The sequence below is a fragment of the Capra hircus genome, chromosome 16, assembly GCF_001704415.2.
Source record: "Capra hircus breed San Clemente chromosome 16, ASM170441v1, whole genome shotgun sequence".
Classification (NCBI taxonomy): domain Eukaryota; kingdom Metazoa; phylum Chordata; class Mammalia; order Artiodactyla; family Bovidae; genus Capra; species Capra hircus.
In genome coordinates this window covers 2,232,849-2,250,519 of record NC_030823.1, presented here as the reverse complement: position 1 = coordinate 2,250,519, position 17,671 = coordinate 2,232,849, and the positions used below count along the sequence as shown (strand labels likewise).

At 58.5% G+C, this 17,671-nt stretch overlaps 1 protein-coding gene across 3 annotated transcripts in view; it reads right to left on the bottom strand.

Moving 5' to 3' along the window:
- CNTN2 (contactin 2) overlaps window positions 441–17,671 on the bottom strand; it is a 32,969-nt gene continuing 15,738 nt past the window's right edge. For all 3 annotated transcript variants that reach the window (XM_018060040.1, XM_018060038.1, XM_018060039.1), the window contains 17 exons: window positions 17,552–17,651; window positions 15,881–16,056; window positions 15,471–15,607; window positions 14,895–15,024; window positions 13,342–13,492; window positions 13,089–13,216; window positions 12,447–12,622; window positions 11,821–11,941; window positions 11,001–11,159; window positions 10,167–10,316; window positions 7,992–8,062; window positions 7,503–7,737; window positions 7,041–7,153; window positions 5,861–6,047; window positions 5,472–5,584; window positions 4,839–5,007; window positions 441–4,502 (listed from right to left, as the gene is read on the bottom strand). In XM_018060040.1, the coding sequence (XP_017915529.1) occupies window positions 4,393–4,502; window positions 4,839–5,007; window positions 5,472–5,584; window positions 5,861–6,047; window positions 7,041–7,153; window positions 7,503–7,737; window positions 7,992–8,062; window positions 10,167–10,316; window positions 11,001–11,159; window positions 11,821–11,941; window positions 12,447–12,622; window positions 13,089–13,216; window positions 13,342–13,492; window positions 14,895–15,024; window positions 15,471–15,607; window positions 15,881–16,056; window positions 17,552–17,651 (2,426 nt within the window). In that variant the 3' untranslated portion in view covers window positions 441–4,392. The remainder of the gene's footprint in view (window positions 4,503–4,838; window positions 5,008–5,471; window positions 5,585–5,860; window positions 6,048–7,040; window positions 7,154–7,502; window positions 7,738–7,991; window positions 8,063–10,166; window positions 10,317–11,000; window positions 11,160–11,820; window positions 11,942–12,446; window positions 12,623–13,088; window positions 13,217–13,341; window positions 13,493–14,894; window positions 15,025–15,470; window positions 15,608–15,880; window positions 16,057–17,551; window positions 17,652–17,671) is intronic.

Sequence of the window (17,671 nt, the reverse complement as noted above, 5' to 3'; positions counted from 1 at the left end):
ACTAACTGAAAGATATCTGAAGAGGATTTTCCCTTTAAAAAAAAAAAAGAGTAACTGCTTCTTTGCTTTACACCATTTCAGCTTAAGAGTTCATAGGAACACTTGACGTTTGAGCTGCAAGAGAACCTGTACCTCAAATGCCTTAAAAAGCAGGGGAGCGGAGAACAGCATCATCACACGAACGCGGTTTACTGCCCGCCTGTCAGGGAGAGCCAGCCAGGCAGGGAGCTCTGCTCTGCTCTGCGGAGCCTGCCTTAAGGCCGCTCAGCCTAACTTTTCTCCCCTCGCCGCACTGGGTGCAGCAGTACGCACCACGTGCTGTGACTTCCTTGGAGCTGGCTGTGCGGAAGGTTGAAGGTATTGGATAGAGGCCTAGAGAACACAACGAGATACTCTTCAGTCTGAGGATAAAAACACCCACGGCTGGTGGCAGCTGCCTCACCAGGTTGAGAAATCATCTTTATTTAAGAACTGCCCGCTACCAGAGTCAATAAATAACTACCCTTACAAGAAGTGTGAGAGAGGCAGGTAATAACAGATCAGTGGGAGCGGGTCCATTTTAACAAAAGCCGAGTTGACAGTGGTCCGATGAAGCCCCAACCCTTGCCCTTGCAAGCTTTTCTAAGCTATGCAGACCCTGGAGGGGGTGTGTCGGTTGGAGTCTGGGGAGTCAGAGCAGGGTGGACCCCATCTGAGGGCATGAGGCTTCCTAGGACTGGGGGAAGCTATCTGACCCATCTTTTTCCCTCTTCATTTTCCTTTTATTGTCCTGCCTTCCCAAAGCCTATACATACAGCTGGCTCCCAGGAACCTCTTTCCGTGGAGCTCTCCATGAAGCTCCTTAAGTGCCCACCTGACCCCCTGTGCTGCTCCAGGGGCCTCTCCGGCCGCCTCGCTCATCTCCAGGATGAAGCCTGGTTTGACCTGAGCCAGGGAAAGAGGGTGCCGCCCCTGTGCTGCAGACCCAGGCGTGAGCACCCTGCTGCCTCTCCATAGAGAGGAGCCAGCAGGCGGTCACACTCTGAGACCAGGACTAGCAGAGTCCTCCAGCGGGGAAGACACCAGGGGGTGAGGCACTCTGGAGTCAGCGCAGGCTCTTGCCCAGAGGAGACCAGACCACTCCCGGGACTGCCAAGGGGCAGTAGCGTGTGCTGGGCAGAGAATGCCTGGGGTGCGCTGCACCTGCAACCACCCCCACCCCCCCACCCCCTGCAAATGACGGTGACTGCAGTCACTCCCTCGCAGTGCGGGGGGGGGGGGGGGGGCCCGCAGGGAGGAGCGCCAAGACTTCCCGTGCTGAGCACTTTTTGATTCCAAGAATGTCAGTCCTGAGGGACACTTAGAGCATTCTCTCCCGTCATCACCTAACCTAGACCCCAAGACACAGCCGTCAGAATTCCTCAGAGCCCCCTAGCCAGGTCTCCTCACAGACATCTCTCTGGCGTCTCTGCTGTCGCTTTATCCCCTGGTCCACAGCCCTCCTGTTCTCTGGCACCGCCTGTGCCATCTGAGGCCCAGTGGGGGCACTGACGCCGCTGGGCCCTGAGGCTGTGTCTGGAGAGAGCTCCGGGCTGAGGCACACATCGGGGCTGTGGGGCAAACAGTATGGTGGAGCCCGGACCAGGGCAGGCCGAGCCCGGCGTGTGCGGCGCGGAGCTTCTCCCAGGCCCTGAGGCACGCTCTGCCCCCAGTCCTCAGGCACTCACTGGCCACTGAGCTGCAGAGGGAAGCACTCGCTTGTGGCTGTTCCCCTTGGCTGCCGGCCCGGGGCTCGGCATGACCACGGCAGGAGGGAGCCTCAGCCCATCCAAGCAGAGGTGGTGGCAGGCCGGCCTCTCGGGCAGGGAGGGACTCAGAAGTTGCCTCATCTCACCTTCCGCCTCCACGCGAGCTCCTGTGCAGCCACCACCCCAAGAGGCGTGCCCTCAGGTCCCCTGTCTCATTCGGTCTGAATCAGCTCGCAGCCTGAAGTCTCGGCCTGCAGGAGCATCTGTTTTTGTCTAGTTCTGAGTCCTCCCCCCCCAAACAAGTCCTCCCTACACAGGCCTCAGGTGTTGCTGAGGGTGAGTCTTCCTAGTTACTAATAAAAAATCCTTCCTGGGTTTCCAAGAGGGTCGGTCTGCCCCCCCCCCCCCCCCCCAGAACTAAGACTCTTGGTTGCATCTCTGGCTTCAAGCACGCCTAGGGCCGCAGCTGCAGCCACACAGGTTCTGCGCCAAAGCGGCTCAGCCCTCTTGGCCGGCATCTGGACACCTGTCCTGCTTCTGCCGCAGCTAAGGCAACGAAGAAAGAATCAACGCGACCTTGGAAGGAGGCTTCCTCCTTTCAGATTCCCCTTTCCAAGAGCGGGGTACAGGCCACCTCACAGCCTTGCAGGACCAGGCTGGGCGCTGGGCGGGTTTGGGTCTCTGCAGTGGCAGAGCAGTCACGGAGCTGAGCCCCCAGCACCGCATGGGGGTGAAGGACGGGGGCAGGTGAGGAGGGTTTGATCGGATGGCCCAGGGGGGGCAATCCCGTGGGCCAGGGGCAGGGCGGTGAGTACTGTGGTGGCACAGAGAAGGCATGTGAGCTTACGTTGTTAAAAAACTGTAGTGGGTAAACATCAACATAAACCTGCCCAGTAAAATAGAGCAGGACTTAAAAAGTTTAAAAACCATAACAAAATAGAGCTCTGACTGTAAACTACAGAAGCCAGGCTCAGGGGGCCTGTCCCCTGCAAGATGCCTGTCCTCCTGCTCCCGTGCGCGAAGGGTCACCTGTCACAACGTAGACTTTGGAACCTCCTGGTTATGCCTCCACTGCTGCCTGGATTTGGGGAATCCCTGTCCTTGCCTCGGCCTCTCTTGAAGCAAGGGTAAGAGGCGCAGCGGGTTCCAAGCCAGCACTGCATGCTGAGGGCCCAGCAGAAGCCAGCTCAGGAGGCAAAGGAAGAGGGGACCTCCGGCATTCTGCACACGCGTGGGCTGAAGCCAGCCCTGCCGAATACCCCACCGTCACCCACCGGAGCCTCCTGGGCAGGGTCTTCACAGCCCCCTCTGCCCTTGACCACCTTCTTAACCAGGTCATGGCCATTCAGCATGGCCCCCTTCCTCAGCAGACAATGGGCCTGGGACTGGTGGGAGAAGAGGGCCATTTCCGCCCCATCCCTGGTGGGCTGTGTGACCCAAGGCAGGCCCCGCTCCTCCCAACCTCCGCTTCCTCCCGGCAGAGCAGGGGTCTGGGCACGCTGAGGGGCCTGGGCACGCTGAGGTCTAAGCCTCTTCCAGCTCTGATGTGCCGGGACTGGCATCACACCCCAAGAGCAGGCCAGGGGGCCCCATTTACTCGCCCCCTCGTCTTCAGGGGAAATGCAGAACAGCACCTGAGGCCGCATGGGGGTCGGCTCGCCCAACAGCCCGGGGCGTTCCTGGGAGCGGGCAGGGCCGTGTTTATCCTCTGGGCTTCTCGGAAGGTGCCTGACTGCAGACAGAACAACTGCTCACGTTCTCTGGGACGAAGCCAGTGGGTCACGACAGCTGTCCCACCTCCTGCCCAGACCCTGGAGGGACCGTGCAGATGGGCCTTGGTGTGGTAGGGGGCCTCCCCAAGACAAGCCCTTTAGTCACCAGCCCCCTGTCGTGGCTTCCGTCACTCGGAGTGACAGGGTCGGGTTGGCAGTGTTGGCTAAGAGGGTGACTGCGCCTCCGGCCAGGTCTGGTGCAGCTTTCCAGCAGGAGGCCCAGCCTCTCAGCCCTTCGGAGCTCCCACTCAGCAGTGGGAGCACGGCCACCCAGAGCTGCGGGGCTTGGGCTGCCGGCCTAACCCCAGGACACTGGTTCTCAGCCGTCTGGGCGGGTGGGGGGGCCTCCAGGGAGTCCTCGGGGACAGTGTCAGGGTCCAGCCGTGCTGCCCTGTCAGAGGGGAAAGAAGAGTCCCGGTCTTCGGGTCGGGCCCGCTCCTTAGACGAGCGACGCTGCTGCTGCTGCTCTGTCCCACTTCAGCCCGTTCCTGTCCAGTGTTCCCGGGCTTGGGACTCTGCCGTCTGGGCCAGAGTCCACATGCGGTCCCAGAGTGCCATCTCCGCTGATACACAGATACACGTCTAACTCCCTTCTTCCTGCCTTCCATGCAGGCACCCTAGAGGGCCCAGGCCTAGGGTTCAGTATCATCATGGAAGTTTCTGCCTGGTGCCTCTCGATTAAAACAAAAAAATCCTTGCATGGGTTCTATCCTGTGGCAGAATATGACATATCCTACCTCCTACAAAAAGGGCTCTGTAAATACAGTCAGTGTTTGAAACCAGCAGTTCTCAGGCACAGCGCTGGGCCACCTTGGCATCGGGAAGGGGCTGGGGCCAGCTGGCTGTCCATCGAGGTGGGTGCCCAGCTGTGGCGGGGAGGCAGGGTGCCGAGATCAGAGCTGCAGGTAGCACAAGAGGACCAGCGCTGCCACGGAGTGGGTGAGGGCGGTGTCTGGATGTGGGGCTGGACAGACCGCGGAGTTCTCCACCATCATGCTGGTGCCTGAAACCAACAGGCGGGATGGGCTGAAGGGGCTCATCCCTGCCCCGCCCCCAGGACAGTCCAGACCTTCCCTAGGGAGACTCACAGAGCGCTGCTTTCAGGACTGGGAGGTGCTCTCAGCCCTTCTCGGGCAGGGCTTTGTAGGACTTTCACAAGGAGTGCACCCAGCCCTCAGGGATGTTTGGGGAGGAGGGAGGCAGCAAGGGCAGGTGCAGGGCTACTCTGCAGGAGGTCCCTGACACCGCCTTTTGTCTCCCTGGGGACTGGCTTGGGCTGGGATGATCCCTGCATCTGGATGGACCCTGATCTTTCTGGGGGAGACGGGGGATACAGCACCTCCGTTGCGCACGATGTGAACCTCTGCCGGGACCCCGTCGCCCCCTGGCCCTGTGGTCCGAATCTGCACCAGGGCGTGGCCGATGTCCTCGGGAACTGTGATTTCTATCCAGTTCTTGCTGGTGAGGTGCAGCGTGGGAGTCGGGTGTAGGTCGTTCTGGTACAGCATCTGTGGGAAGGGGTTAGCCAGCCAGGTTTCCTGACAGCGGGGCTGATCCTTCCCTGGCCCCAGAACAGGAGGAGCCCACGTGGCTCTCTGACCTTGAGGTCCTGCCCCCTCCTTGTTGCCCATTGACCAGGACCAGGCTCTTGAATATGCTCTTCCCTGGAGCCAGTTTCCTGTTCCCAGCAGCTGAACTGATTTTGTAGGCTCCTCAGACCAGAAGGGCCCCAAACGTCACCCAGTCTGTCACCGCCCTCGTGAACCCTGCTTTTCCGCAGTCACACCTCTTTCCTCCGTGCAGTCTCCACTGCATGCTCCCCGGAGACTCACTCACACAGTCGCCTCTCACGGTCCCAGACGCTCTGCTTACATCTGTCTCAGACACAAGCTGCTAGGAGCTGAAGCTCCTTTTGTTTACAGGGCACACAAACGTGCTGTCCCTCAGTGTTCAGTGCCTGCTCGCCCCTTACCTTGTAGCCGGTGACTGCAGACTCATTACCCAGTGGTACTACAGGGTCCCACTTGATACTCAGGCTGGAGCTCGAGAAAGTCCAGGAGATGTTGCCAGGGGGTCGCCGTGGAGCTGCCAGAGCGGGGAGAAAGTCAGGAGGAGTCTTCCTGGTGTTTCCCCACCACGCGCCCCCCTGTTTTCAGCTGGCCACTTTCTAGACAATCTGCCCATCACAGCTGTGCCCGGAACGTTGTTACCACTGCCTGAGAAACAGACTCCAACAGAAACTGCAGAAGAGAGGTGCCGCAGAGGCCGTGAGCCCCACTCCCTTCTCACCGTTAGCTGAGTGGCCTTGGAGAGTGATCCGAGAGCCCCCCGCCCCTCCTGCACCCAAGCTGCCAGACTCACGCGGCTTCATGGTTGTGGCGTTGGCAGAGGGGCTGGCGGGCCCGGTGCCGGCCCGGTTGTAGGCCCGCACGGTCACGTGGTACTTGGTGCTGGCGTGCAGGCCCGTGACCAGGGCGCTGGTGTCCAGCCCTGCAGTCCTCACTCGCTCAGCGGCTGCCGCTTTGGCGCCAGCCTTCCAGTAGCGGATCTGAAGGAAGCAGGCGTCGCCGGGGGTCAGCGGGCATGCCCAGGGTCTCAGCGCTGCGCCGCCCCGGCCCTGCCTGGCCCCTCTGTCTCGGGCTTGGAGCCTAGACACTCGACCATGAGGCCCACGAAAGAGACAAGCCAGTGTGATTTGCTGCTCCCTTCTTGATGCCCAGTGGAGGGCCCAGTCCAAGGAGAGAGCTTAGTACCTGTGCTGGATGCAGGAGCAGGTGGCTGGGTACAGACTCCACCGAGAGGTGGCCTGCCGAAACCCAGCCCCACTCAATGAACTCAGGAGTCCTGTGGGGACTCTTCAAGGCCACGGAATGCATATTTGAAAGCAGTGCCCCAGCCCCCACGCCAGCAAGCTTATGATGGCTGCCCAGTAAATGCAAACCTACTGGCACAGTCCTCGTGACACCAAGACCTAGATATTCTTCTGAATCAGGGCAGGGTTTGACGTTCTCTCTCCAGCGGGCTCACCGAGCGTATTTGCTGAAGCCCAGAGCTGACTACGGGGCTAGGATGTACAGCATCACTAGGGCTCCCCCTCAGACAACGACATTTTCTGCTGGTCTTTCTTTCCCTTCCTCTTGCTCCGTCTCACTCTCCATGCACCCCCACGTGCACCCTAGTGGGCTCAAGGCTTGGGTCAGAAACCGCTAGGCCAGAGTTCCTCGGGGACAGGATGATGAGGGGGCTCTGCTGTTCTCTGCTGCCCTGAGCATGCAAGGAGAGCTGGGCTCAGGCACGAAAGGGGCAGGCCATGCCCCTCCTGGATCTCCTGCTCCAGGCTCCCACCAGGCAGTAGCCTCAAGGCTGTCCACAGGCACCAGCCAGAGAGCTGAGCTGAGGCTGCGAACGCGGTGCTGCAGAGGCTGCATGCGGCGTGCCCGTTGAGTGCAGCGGAGCTTCTGGGAGGAAGGCTGCGGAGCTGCGAGGCGGCCCTGCACCCGACCCCAAGCCCTCTTCCCCTCCAGTCCCTGCCAGCGCTCACCTCGTACCCCAGGAGGATACCGTTCATGTCCTGCTGCACGGGCTCCCAGCTCACGTTCATCTCCGAGGACGAGACCCCTTTGGCCCAGACCTTGGGAGGGGCCACCCTGGGCTCTAGAGACCAACACGGAATGGGTGTGGATTCCCGGGGCCTCCCTGCGTCCCACAGAGCGGCCGCCAACTGGAACTGCTCTTGCGCAGGACTTTAAAATGCCCGATGCGCAGGGTAGGGGCCTGGTAGGGGTTCCCAGAGCACCCCCCACCCCCGGGGGCCCACTTCTCTCGCAGACGGCCTTCCCCCTTCAGGCCGGAGCCGGGCGGAGGCTGCCAGGGCTGGGAAGGCAGCCAGGGGTCTCCCCTGCCCCGCCTGTGGAGCCCAGTCGGGGTGAGGGGTCCTTCCCCCACCCTACACCCGGCAGACAAGCCGCAGGGGTGGCGGCGCCTGGTGGCCCCGGTGGCCCACCTTCCTCGGCCGAGTACACGACGGCCACGAGGCTCTCGGGCCCCTCCCCGCGGCGGTTGTAGCTGCGGATCTTGACCTCAAAGGGCGTGTAGGGCCGGACGCTGTCGTTGCTGTAGACGAAGTACTGGGCGTCGGCGCCGGGCACCCTCGCGGTCTGCCAGCTGGTGCTGCCCTGCCTGCGGAAGGACACCAGGTAGCCGAAGCCGCCTCCGTGCTGGTACTCCCGGGACATGGGCTGGGGGCGAGAGAGCGCGTGGGCGAGGGGCGGCGGCCGCCTGCCCCGCCCGGCCCCCGCCCCCGGCGTCCCCGGGACTGCGGCTTCCGCCTGCAGCGGGGGCACGGGGCCCAGGTTCGCCCCGGAGTCAGGGCCCTCTCTGCACGCTGCGCCCCTCCGGAGATGAGTCCCAGGGGCGGGGTGGGCCGCAGGTGGGGAGAACCGCCCTCCCAGAGCACCGCAGGCCTGTTCCTGCCTCTGTCCTCGCTGCTTACCGTCCAGGTCACAGTGAGCTCTCCCGGCGCTCCACCGCCTCCGCTGAGACCCGACGGGGCTACCGAGGGGGCTGTCGGGGCCAAGGGACAGACAGTTAGTGGAGACGGGCCTGCGGCTGCGCTGAGAAGCATCGCAGGGTCAGGACTCCCTTCCAGTGGGCCCTGGCTACACGAATGGACCACCTGGAAGGGATGGACAAACTCTTAGAAATGTGCAGTCTCCCGAGACCAAACCAGAACCAGGAAGAAATGGGAAATAGGAACAGACCAATTACCAGTACTGACATGGAATCAGTAATTTCAAACTCCCAAGAAACAGATGTCCAGGATCAGATGGCTTCCCAGGTAAATTCTACCAAACAATTAGAGTTTGCATCTGTTCTTCTGAAACTATTCCAATGAGCCCTGCTTTTGTCCGCTGGGTCCCTTTGGATGTGGGCTCAAGAGTCAGGTGGATCTGAGATCAAATTACACCCCTGCCACTTACTAGCTGTGTTTCTCTGGACAAGTTATTTAACCTCTCCGAGCCTCTGATTCCCTTCTCCATAAGATAAGGATAATAATGTTTCTCTCAAAGGCTGTAAGACAAACAGAATTAAACAAGACAGTGGCTGGCATATACATAGAGCACACACTCTATAAATGAGCGTTAGCCTCATTCCTCTAGTTGGTGTAAACTCAATAACAACAGACCAACTCCACTTTTCTTTAAGGGGAATAAATAATCCAGAAGTGCAGTTAATCCAAAAAACATTTCTTTTGGGTTACAGGGTGTTTTTTGGTGTGTGTGGCAGATTTAATTTCCTAATTGTCTCTAGTAGTCAAAAAGGCTGCTATTAAAACAATGTATTGAATTAGACTGTGAAGCTTGGCAGGGAGTAACTTGGCTGAAGGTCAAAATATTTCTGCAGCTGACACAGCGAATGGAGACTTATCACTTGGTTCTGACGAGAGTTGAGGGCCTTCTCATTTGCAAAGGGTACTTAAACACCTATTACCCTTTTCAGAGTGGAAAGGTTGAGGCCCAGAGCAGTTAAGTGACTTGCTTAAAGTCACACAGCTAATAAATGTCACAGTTTGAATTTGAACTCAGGTCTTCTGATTGAAAAGCTCACCATCTTTCTTCTGCATCATGGCTTTGTACTCAACTCCTGAATACTACGGTGGAGGAGACCACTTCTCAACCTTTGACTCTCCAAGTTCAGTCAAAGAAAATGCTCCTTCTGGAATTCTTACTCAGGAGAGGTACCAGTTAAAAATGTTGACTGATTCCATAGGGAGCCTGGAGAGTCAGCCTGGGGCACATAGGAAGCTGTTTCAGGGACACAAAAAGGCAGACCCTTGTCCCACAGCCAGTGGGGCGGGCCTGGGTGGATGGGGAAGGGGAGGCAGGTCCTGACTCCGCGCTGCTGGCCTTGGGAGCCCAGGACTATGGTCCTGGGCTTCACCTTCACCTCTTCCTTCCCCACCTGCCTTTAAGGGAGGGGTGTGGGCAGGTTGTCCATCCCTTCTGCTGCCAAAGAAACCATCTAAAGAAGGACTTAGAGAAGCTGGCTGCTCACTTAGTGCCCTGCACAACACACATCACTACCTGATTCCTGCAGCTCGTGTCTGTCCAAGGAAGAGAGCTGCCCCTTACCCCATGCTCCTCGGGTCGAGTCCCTGCTCTGACAGTGTGACCCCTCCTTCCTTCAAGCTTTGGTTTTTCCATTTTTTTAAAAAAAAATTAAACTTTTAGGGGCTCCCCTGGTGGTCCAGTGGCCGTGACTCTTGATCTCTCAATGCTGGGGTCCTGGGTTTGATCCCTGGTTGGGAAAGTAGATCCCACATCCCACAACCAAGACCCTGTGCAGCCAAATAAATATTTTTAAAAAAATAAAATTTAAACTTTTAGATAACTGTAGATTCGCATGCAATGGTGGGGCAGGCCTGTTTCTTTGGGTGAACAGTTTGGACTGGAGGGCTCCCAGCCCTGGCCGTCTGGGGACCAAGGCACAGTGCGTCGCGCAGTGTCGCCGCCTTGCCCTGACATCGGTCCCTTCCACATTTGTTCTGTTAGAGTCCGAAGTCTGGTGGGCAGGGTTGCAGCTCCGTGTAACTGCTGTTGGCCTGGAGCATCCTTTAAGGAGAGCTGGTGTCTGTGCCCTGACACTACTTCTCACCCAGGGCTCTGACCTGCTTCCTTGGTCTGGATTTTGCTGGAGGGTCCACTGGGCTCCCCAGTGCCCAGGATGTTGCTGGCTAAGACCCGGAACTCGTAGTCCATCCAGGGCGTAAGGCCCAGCACTTGGGCAGTTTCAGCGTTTCCCTCGATGTTGGCGGGATCTGCAAGGCACAGGGAGTCAGTGTCTCACCGGTCTGGATGCAAAGGGCAGGGACTGGGTGCGCATCACGTGCTTATACCCAGCTCTCACACTGGTGCCTGCTGTTTACTAAAAGCCAGTGCCTCTTCTATCAGTGACGGGGAACTAGGAGGCAGACCTCCCCACCTTGGAACCTTTGTAAGATGTTGTGAGCACCCTGTAAGATGTTGTGAGCACTCTGTACCCAGGAATGCTTTCATCGCACCAGCAACGGTCCTGCCAGGGCTTCAAGGGTGCAGACTGAGCCTCCTCCTCCAACTCTTGCCCCGTTCTCCTGCTCCCTGTGTGGCCCTTTTCCCTAATGGCCTGGGAGCTCCTCCAGGCAGAGGGGCCTACACCTGTCCCCCTTGGAAGCTCCAGGCTCAGCCTTGGCCCCCAAACCCCACCCCCTCCAGCACTCCTGCATACGTGCTGGTTGCTCAGTCATGTTCAACTCTTTGCGACCCCGTGGACCACAGCCCAGCAGGCTACTCTGTCCATGGGATTCTCTAGGCAAGAGTACTGGAGTGGGTGGGTTGTCATGTCTTCCTCCAGGGGATCTTCCCAACCCAGGATCGAACCCAGGTGTCCCGCATTGCAGGTGGATTCTTTACCATCTGAACCACCAGGCTAACCAGTACTGACCTAGGTAGGACCTCACACTTACTAGTCCGAACCTGCTTCCACTTCCCTGAAGGCAGAGTGCGAGCTTGCAGGGTGTACTTGGCAATGGGGCTGTGGTTGTCAAAGCCACGGCTCCAGCTGAGCTGGACAGAGGTGTCGCTGATGTCTCTCACCACCACGCCTCCTGGGGCACCTGGCGGACCTACGCCAAGACGTCAGAGGAAAGTGGGTCAGAATTGCAAAGCTTCCAATGGGAGCCAATCTCCAGGCCTGCGTGGGCCGCTGCAGTACCAAGGGGGAGCAGCAGAGGGCGCAGCAAACACACGCTCGGTGGGAGGGCAAGGATCGGGCGGAGTGAGCTGCTTGCCCGGAGGAAGGACGTGTCCCGGGCTGGAGGAGTCACAGAGGCGTGAACGGACTTCGCAGCATGAGCCTCTGATACTCCAGTGAAAGTGTTAGTCACTCAGTCGTGTCCGACTCTGCGAACTTATGGCCTCTTTATGCGCCCGCCAGGCTCCTCTGTCCAGGGAATTTCCCAGGTAAGGATACTGGAATGGATTGCCATCCCCTTCTCCAGCCTCAAGAAATTTCTCCAGGCTTGGAATGTGTTTAGAAGTAGATTTTTATAATTTTGGCTTTGGAGAAAGGGTATTCTATTCATTCAGTACCTGCAAAGGCCCTCGGGATGAGTTCAGCTCAACAGACTTGTTAAGACGTCCATCACAGTGGGGGTGGGGTGGGAACCCCGTACCTCGGACCAGGACCGTGGCCTCCCTAGACGCACCGTCCACCACCGCCTGGCCTTACCTCGGACCAGGACCGTGGCCTCCCTAGACGCACCGTCCACCACCGCCTGGCCTTACCTCGGACCAGGACCGTGGCCTCCTTAGACGCACTGTCCACCACTGTCTGGGCTGTGCATGTGTACTTCCCACCGTGGCGCAGCTGGGCATTCAGGATGGTCAGATCCCCGACCGTCTCCTTCTGCACACGAGGGACAGGGCGCGGGGTAGGTCAGAGGACCCTCCCCTGCAATGAGTCAGGGGACAGGAGGTGCGGCTCACTGTCCCCTGCTCCGATATGCCCACAGACCTCTTCACCTCGCTTCGTGGGAGGAATCAGCTACTTTCTACTTGGAACCACTGGGGTTAAACAGCAGTTTTGTTGTTGTTTTTAAAGAGGACAGTCAATGTTGGTTCAGGTTAATAATACCATCTGCCTTGTGGGGAGGGGCAGCAGGATAGTGGGGAATTAATCCTGCTGGATGCTGGGAATCCAGGCTTGCCCCTAACCTTCTCCTGCGTGCACAAACTTTGAGTGGAACCAGGGAGCTGCCTGTCTAAGGGAGGGTGTTTATGGACCCAGGGATGGGCTTGCCAGCATTCCTGGGGGAAGGGGAAAGGCTTTGGGGTGGTGATGATTAAGGACATCTTGGGTCCCCTGTCACCAAGGAAGGAGGAGTCCTGAGCTCTCTGGCCTCAGGCCTTACCATGCTGGCCCTTTGGTAATGACCCCCAGGCTTGTCAGAGTCAATGGGGAAGTCGTCCAGGGTCCAGACGAAGGTGAGGTCCATGGTGGGGTCGTGGGAGGCGTGGCATTGCAGGGTCAGGTTGTCACCTAAGTTGATGTCAGCGCTCGAGGGGGCTAGTGTGATTTTGGTTGCATCTGCCAAGACAACGGGCCCCTGAGTGGAGCAGGAGGAGGCAGGCCGCGGCGGGGCAGCAGGCCAGGGTGAGTGGGTTTGCCTTGAACCCCAGGAAGAAGAGAACAGGCCGTGTGGCAACAGTACCCTGACCTGCCAGCAGCCCCCTGAATGTGTGGGAGGGATGGAGGCGCATATCCTGGATGGTGGTCCCCATTGAGACCAAACCCCGGGGTAGCCTCGAAATGGAACTGGTGAACACGTGTCCCCCATCCTGAACCCCCTCCCACATCCCTCCCCATTCCATCACCTGAGGCTGATTTGAAAGCTACTACAATATTGTAAAGTAATTAGCCTCCAATTAAAATAAGTTAATTTAAAAAAACCACGGAACTGAGAGGAACAGAGGAACACAAGAGCCGGGTGGTGGGGAGGGAGGGCGCCCTGCAGAGCCCGAGCTGCTGACCACAGCCGAACCGCAGCCCTCACCTCGCACAGACAGGGTGCCTGTGCTGTTGGCTTTCCCCATGAAGTTCTCAGCAAAGCAGGTGTATTTGCCTTCATCGGACCGACTGATGTTTCTGATGATCAAGGTGCCATCCGGAGTCACGGTCACTCTGCAGCAAGGACGGAGTGCACCTGGCTGACCCAGGAACAGCCTGTGGTCCTGCGACGGGGGTGGGAAGCCAAGGAGAGGGAGTGGAGCTGGGATCGCTGGGGGCAGAGGGGGCTGGGCTCGTACCTGCTGCTGTTGACCAAAATCTCAGTGCCTTTGCTCCAGAGCACCACGGCCTTGGGAGCGGCCCGGGGCTGACAGGGGATCACAACCTCTCCTCCTCGGGCTGCAGGGATGAGACGCCTTACGGGGTTCAGCCTGAAGTCGGGGGCAAGCGCTGGAAGAAGGGGAGAGCCCCGCAGTCACCCGGGGAATCCAAAGCGTGCCCCTTTGTGCTTGATTAAGACGCCACCTGGCTACACGCTAAACATCTGATGGGCCCGCTATGGCCAATCCATGAGTGACTCCCAGCAGCACCGCTCGTAAAACAGCCAGGATGCAGCCCCTTCTCCTCACCCCCCGCAACCTCGACTACCACCACATCTCCGCTGGACTACTGAGAGCCCCTCATTTGGTCTTCCTGGTTTTGCATTTTCTTTCTACAGTCTTCTCCACACAGCCGCCAGGAACGTCTTTTTAAAGTCACGCAAGTCAGACACTTAGGAAGCCAACACCTCCCAAGGGCTCACACAGCCGTCTCCACTCTGACTGCAGTTCGCTGCTCCCCGCACCCACTGTGCTCCAATCACCTGGGCCATTTTTCCTTTTTCTTTTCTGTCCCGTGAAGATGCCATGGGTTTTCCTGCCTCAGGACCTTTGCGCTTACCATCGATTTTGCTTCCGAATGCCCAGATCTCACATGATTGATTCACGTCCCAAATGTGACTTTCCCAGGAGAGGTCTTCCTTGACCCTTCCCTCTAACTGACCCACCTTACCCCCACCACTCTGAGGGATTTTCTTTATCCTGTATTTTTTATGACTATCTGAAATCATCCTTTTAAATTATTTGATTTTCTGTTTGTTTGCCCCTCTCCACTGAATTGTAAGATACTTGAAGGCAGAGACCTTATCTTTCATTCTGACTTCTTAGGAGGTGCTGAAGAAATGCTAGTTGAATGCATGAGTGAGTCTTAGGTAAGCCTCACTACAACTTGATGAGATAGGCACCATTCTGTCCATTTTACAGATCAGGACACAGGCTGCAAGCTCAAGTCACACAGCTAAGGCTTCTGGGCCAGCTGACACTTGTAGGCACCTGTTACGTGATGGGCAGGTTCTCTATGCTTTAGCTCTATCATCTCCTGTAACCCCACAGCCTGTGTGAGGGCTGGACGATGATTTCTTGATTTTATTAATCAAGAAACTGAGCCACAAAGAGGTTAATAACTTGCCAAAGGCCACATAAGCAAAGGGGCTGCATTAAACCCAAATCTAGTTGATTTGGTTTCAAGTGACTTTTGCCACTTTTTTTTTTTTTTTTTTTTTAACAGCAGTAGACAGTTACTTTCAGATGTGGGTCAAGCTGGAGACCCTGTCCTCTGGGAGCTCTCTGTCTAGTGCCTCAGCTCCTATCTTCAATCCCTGAGTGCTACTTAGAAGCTGTTGGAAAACTGCCAGGTGAGTGTGTGAATGTAGACATGCCGCTGCTCAGAATTCCTGACCCCCGCCCCCCCCCGCCCCCCCCTCCCCCGCCCCCAGCGTGTCCCTGGGGACATCCTCTCTCCCTGGGCCCTTTACCTTGCACCGCCAGCTCCGCGCTGGCGTAGATGGTACCGTGCTTGTTCTCCGCCACGCACTGGTACATGCCCGAGTCCTCCAGGCTCAGCTTGGAGAACCGCAAGTCCCCGGCCAGCACTTCTACCCGGGCCTGTGCAGAAACGCCCGCCCCGGGCAGGGCAGGGGCATCAGGACCCCTGGAGCGCCCGCGTGGGCACTCACAGAGGCGCGCAGTGGAGACGGGGCTGCCTGGAGAAAGCCCCCCTGTGCGGTCCTCTCCAGGGCCGCCTGGATCCCAGGCTGCAGAGGTTCCCCAGCCCTTCCATGTCGGCACGTGGAAGCCAGGGGGCTGAGGGACCCACTCAGGACCACCGGTGCGTTTGTGGCTGAGGTGTGCCTGGACTCAAGTCCCAGGACCCTCCAGGCAGGATTCTCTCCAGCTGACTGGGAGAACGTGACTCGGATGTACAGAAGCACCTAGAACTACCCTCCGGCACCCTTACTGGCCCAGAGGGCCCCCGGGGGTGTGGGGGGGAGGGGACCAGGGAGCAGAGCGCACTGAGCTGGGTGGGGGGGCGGACGCCCCAGGTCTCCTACCTGGGAGGTCAGAGGCTCCCCGTTCCGCAGCCAGCGCACTGCCGGCCGGGGCTTGCCGGCGGCGGCGCAGGCCCAGTGGAGATCGGAACCGATGTCAGCCTCCCTATCTGAGATGACCCGGAGCCACTCGGGCTGAGCTGTGGAGACCAAAGGGAGCGTCTGCCGCGGAGCCGGGCAGGGCCTCGGGGCTAAGTCTCCGGGACAGTCGGACAGCCGAGGGCGGAGGGTTCCGGGACGGGGGCGGGGGTGGTGGGCGGTGGGGAGAAGCAGGTTCACGAAAACCGGCATTTGGCGCCTCTGCCAGTAACTTTGAGCGACTTAAATCTCTGTAGCGCGTCCCGCGCGCTCTGCAGCTCAGGGGCCGCCTCTCGGGACCGGGACGGCGGGGCCGCGGGCGCCGGCCGGCCTACCCTGCACGATGATGCGGCCCTGGACGGTGTCGCGGCCCTTGGCGTTCTCCGCCTCACACTCGTAGGTGCCCTCGTCCTCGAAGCCCACGCTGGGGATCTGCAGGGTGGGCTCGGCCGTGGCCCACTGCGGGGACAGGGAGCCGTCCACTTTGCGCCATTTGATCCTGGGCACCGGGCTGCGGGGAGACAGAGCCAGGGGGCTGGGCGGGGCTGGGCAGACGCCCCGTGCCTCCCGCCCCTCACCCCCACCAGGCCCTCCTGGGACGCTGGGCAGGTGGGGAAGGGAGAGGGGTCCAGGAGAGACGGGGAGGGGGGCAGGGAGAAGCTGCTCCCGGGGGCTCAGCGCGCCGGGGGCCTGCACCCTGAAGCTGGCTTGCCCTCCCCCCACCCCGCAGTGGCCTCTCCTGGGCCCTGCCTTCCCAGGAGCGGCCTGAGACCGAGGTCTCTACGGGTCCCTCTCCTTTCTCCTCGGCGGGGTCTGGCCTCTACTTTTCAAAGGGGATTTAGCTGTTAGTAATCTGTGTACTAAATTGACTGAGGACTCAATGACTCTTATGTGCTTTAAAGATGGGTTTTCTGGAAGCCCAATCAGTCTCTACAAAGCAGGGGGCATCCTGGGTAACCCAGGAGATATAGGAGGGAGGAGAGGACCAATGGTCAAGTTACATTCTTTCATTCATTCTAGGGACATTTATCCAGCACCTGCTAGCAGCTTAGCACTGGTCCAGTGAGTTCTTCTCCCAAGCGGGGAAGATTTCTGTTACAAACTTTCTATCTTAAAAGGTAACTGTTAGCATCCATAGAACACTTACTCAATGCCAGATACTGTTCTAAGCACTGTATGTATATTCGTTCATGCAAACCTCATAACAACCCCAGGAGGTAGGTACTATTATTAACGCTAGGTTCAAGTAGGGAATGTGAGAGCTGGACTATAAAGAAAGCGGAGTGCTGAAGAATTGATGCTTTTGAACTGTGATGCTGGAGAAGACTCTTGAGAGTCCCTTGGACTGCAAGGAGATCCAACCAGTCCATCCTAAAGCAGATCAGTCCTGGGTGTTCATTGGAAGGACTGATGGTAAAGCTGAAATTCCAATACTTTGGCCACCTGATGTGAAGAGATGACTCTGATGCTGGGAAAGATTGAGGGCAGGAGGAGAAGGGGACGACAGAGGTTGAGATGGCTGGATGGCATCACTGACTCAATGGACATGGGTGTGGGTAGACTCCGGGAGTTGATGATGGACAGGAGGCCTGGTGTGCTGCGGTTCACGGGGACGCAAAGAGTCGGACACGACTGAGGAACTGAACTGAGCAAATAGGGAAACTGAGGCTTAGAGAGGTTAAGTGGTTTACCCAAGGAATCCATGTCAGCAAGTGACAGAGCTGGGGTTTGAATAAGGCAGGCCAGCTTGGGTCCACGCACCACGTTACCTGCCTCCAGCCTGTGGTGCTACATAAGCTGCCTGAACCGGTCATGGGCTGGGAAGACCAAGTGAGCCGACATGTGTCGGGGCCCTGGAGTGTGCGATGCCTCACCTACAGACTCAGTGTCCACTGAGGGCCCAGCATTCTGCTAGACCCTGCGCAGGGACACCAAGATGACTGAGAGCTGGCCCTGCCCTCTCCCTGGGGGCTCGGAGGGGCTGGCCCTCCCTTCCCACCACTCACTTCCCAAAGGCGAAGCACTCCAGGGTGACCTGCTGTCCCACCAGCGCGTAGGTCTCTGCTGGGAACCGGGCCTTGATGCTGGGAGCAAAGAGCCTGGTGTCTGCGGAGAGGGGGAGTGTG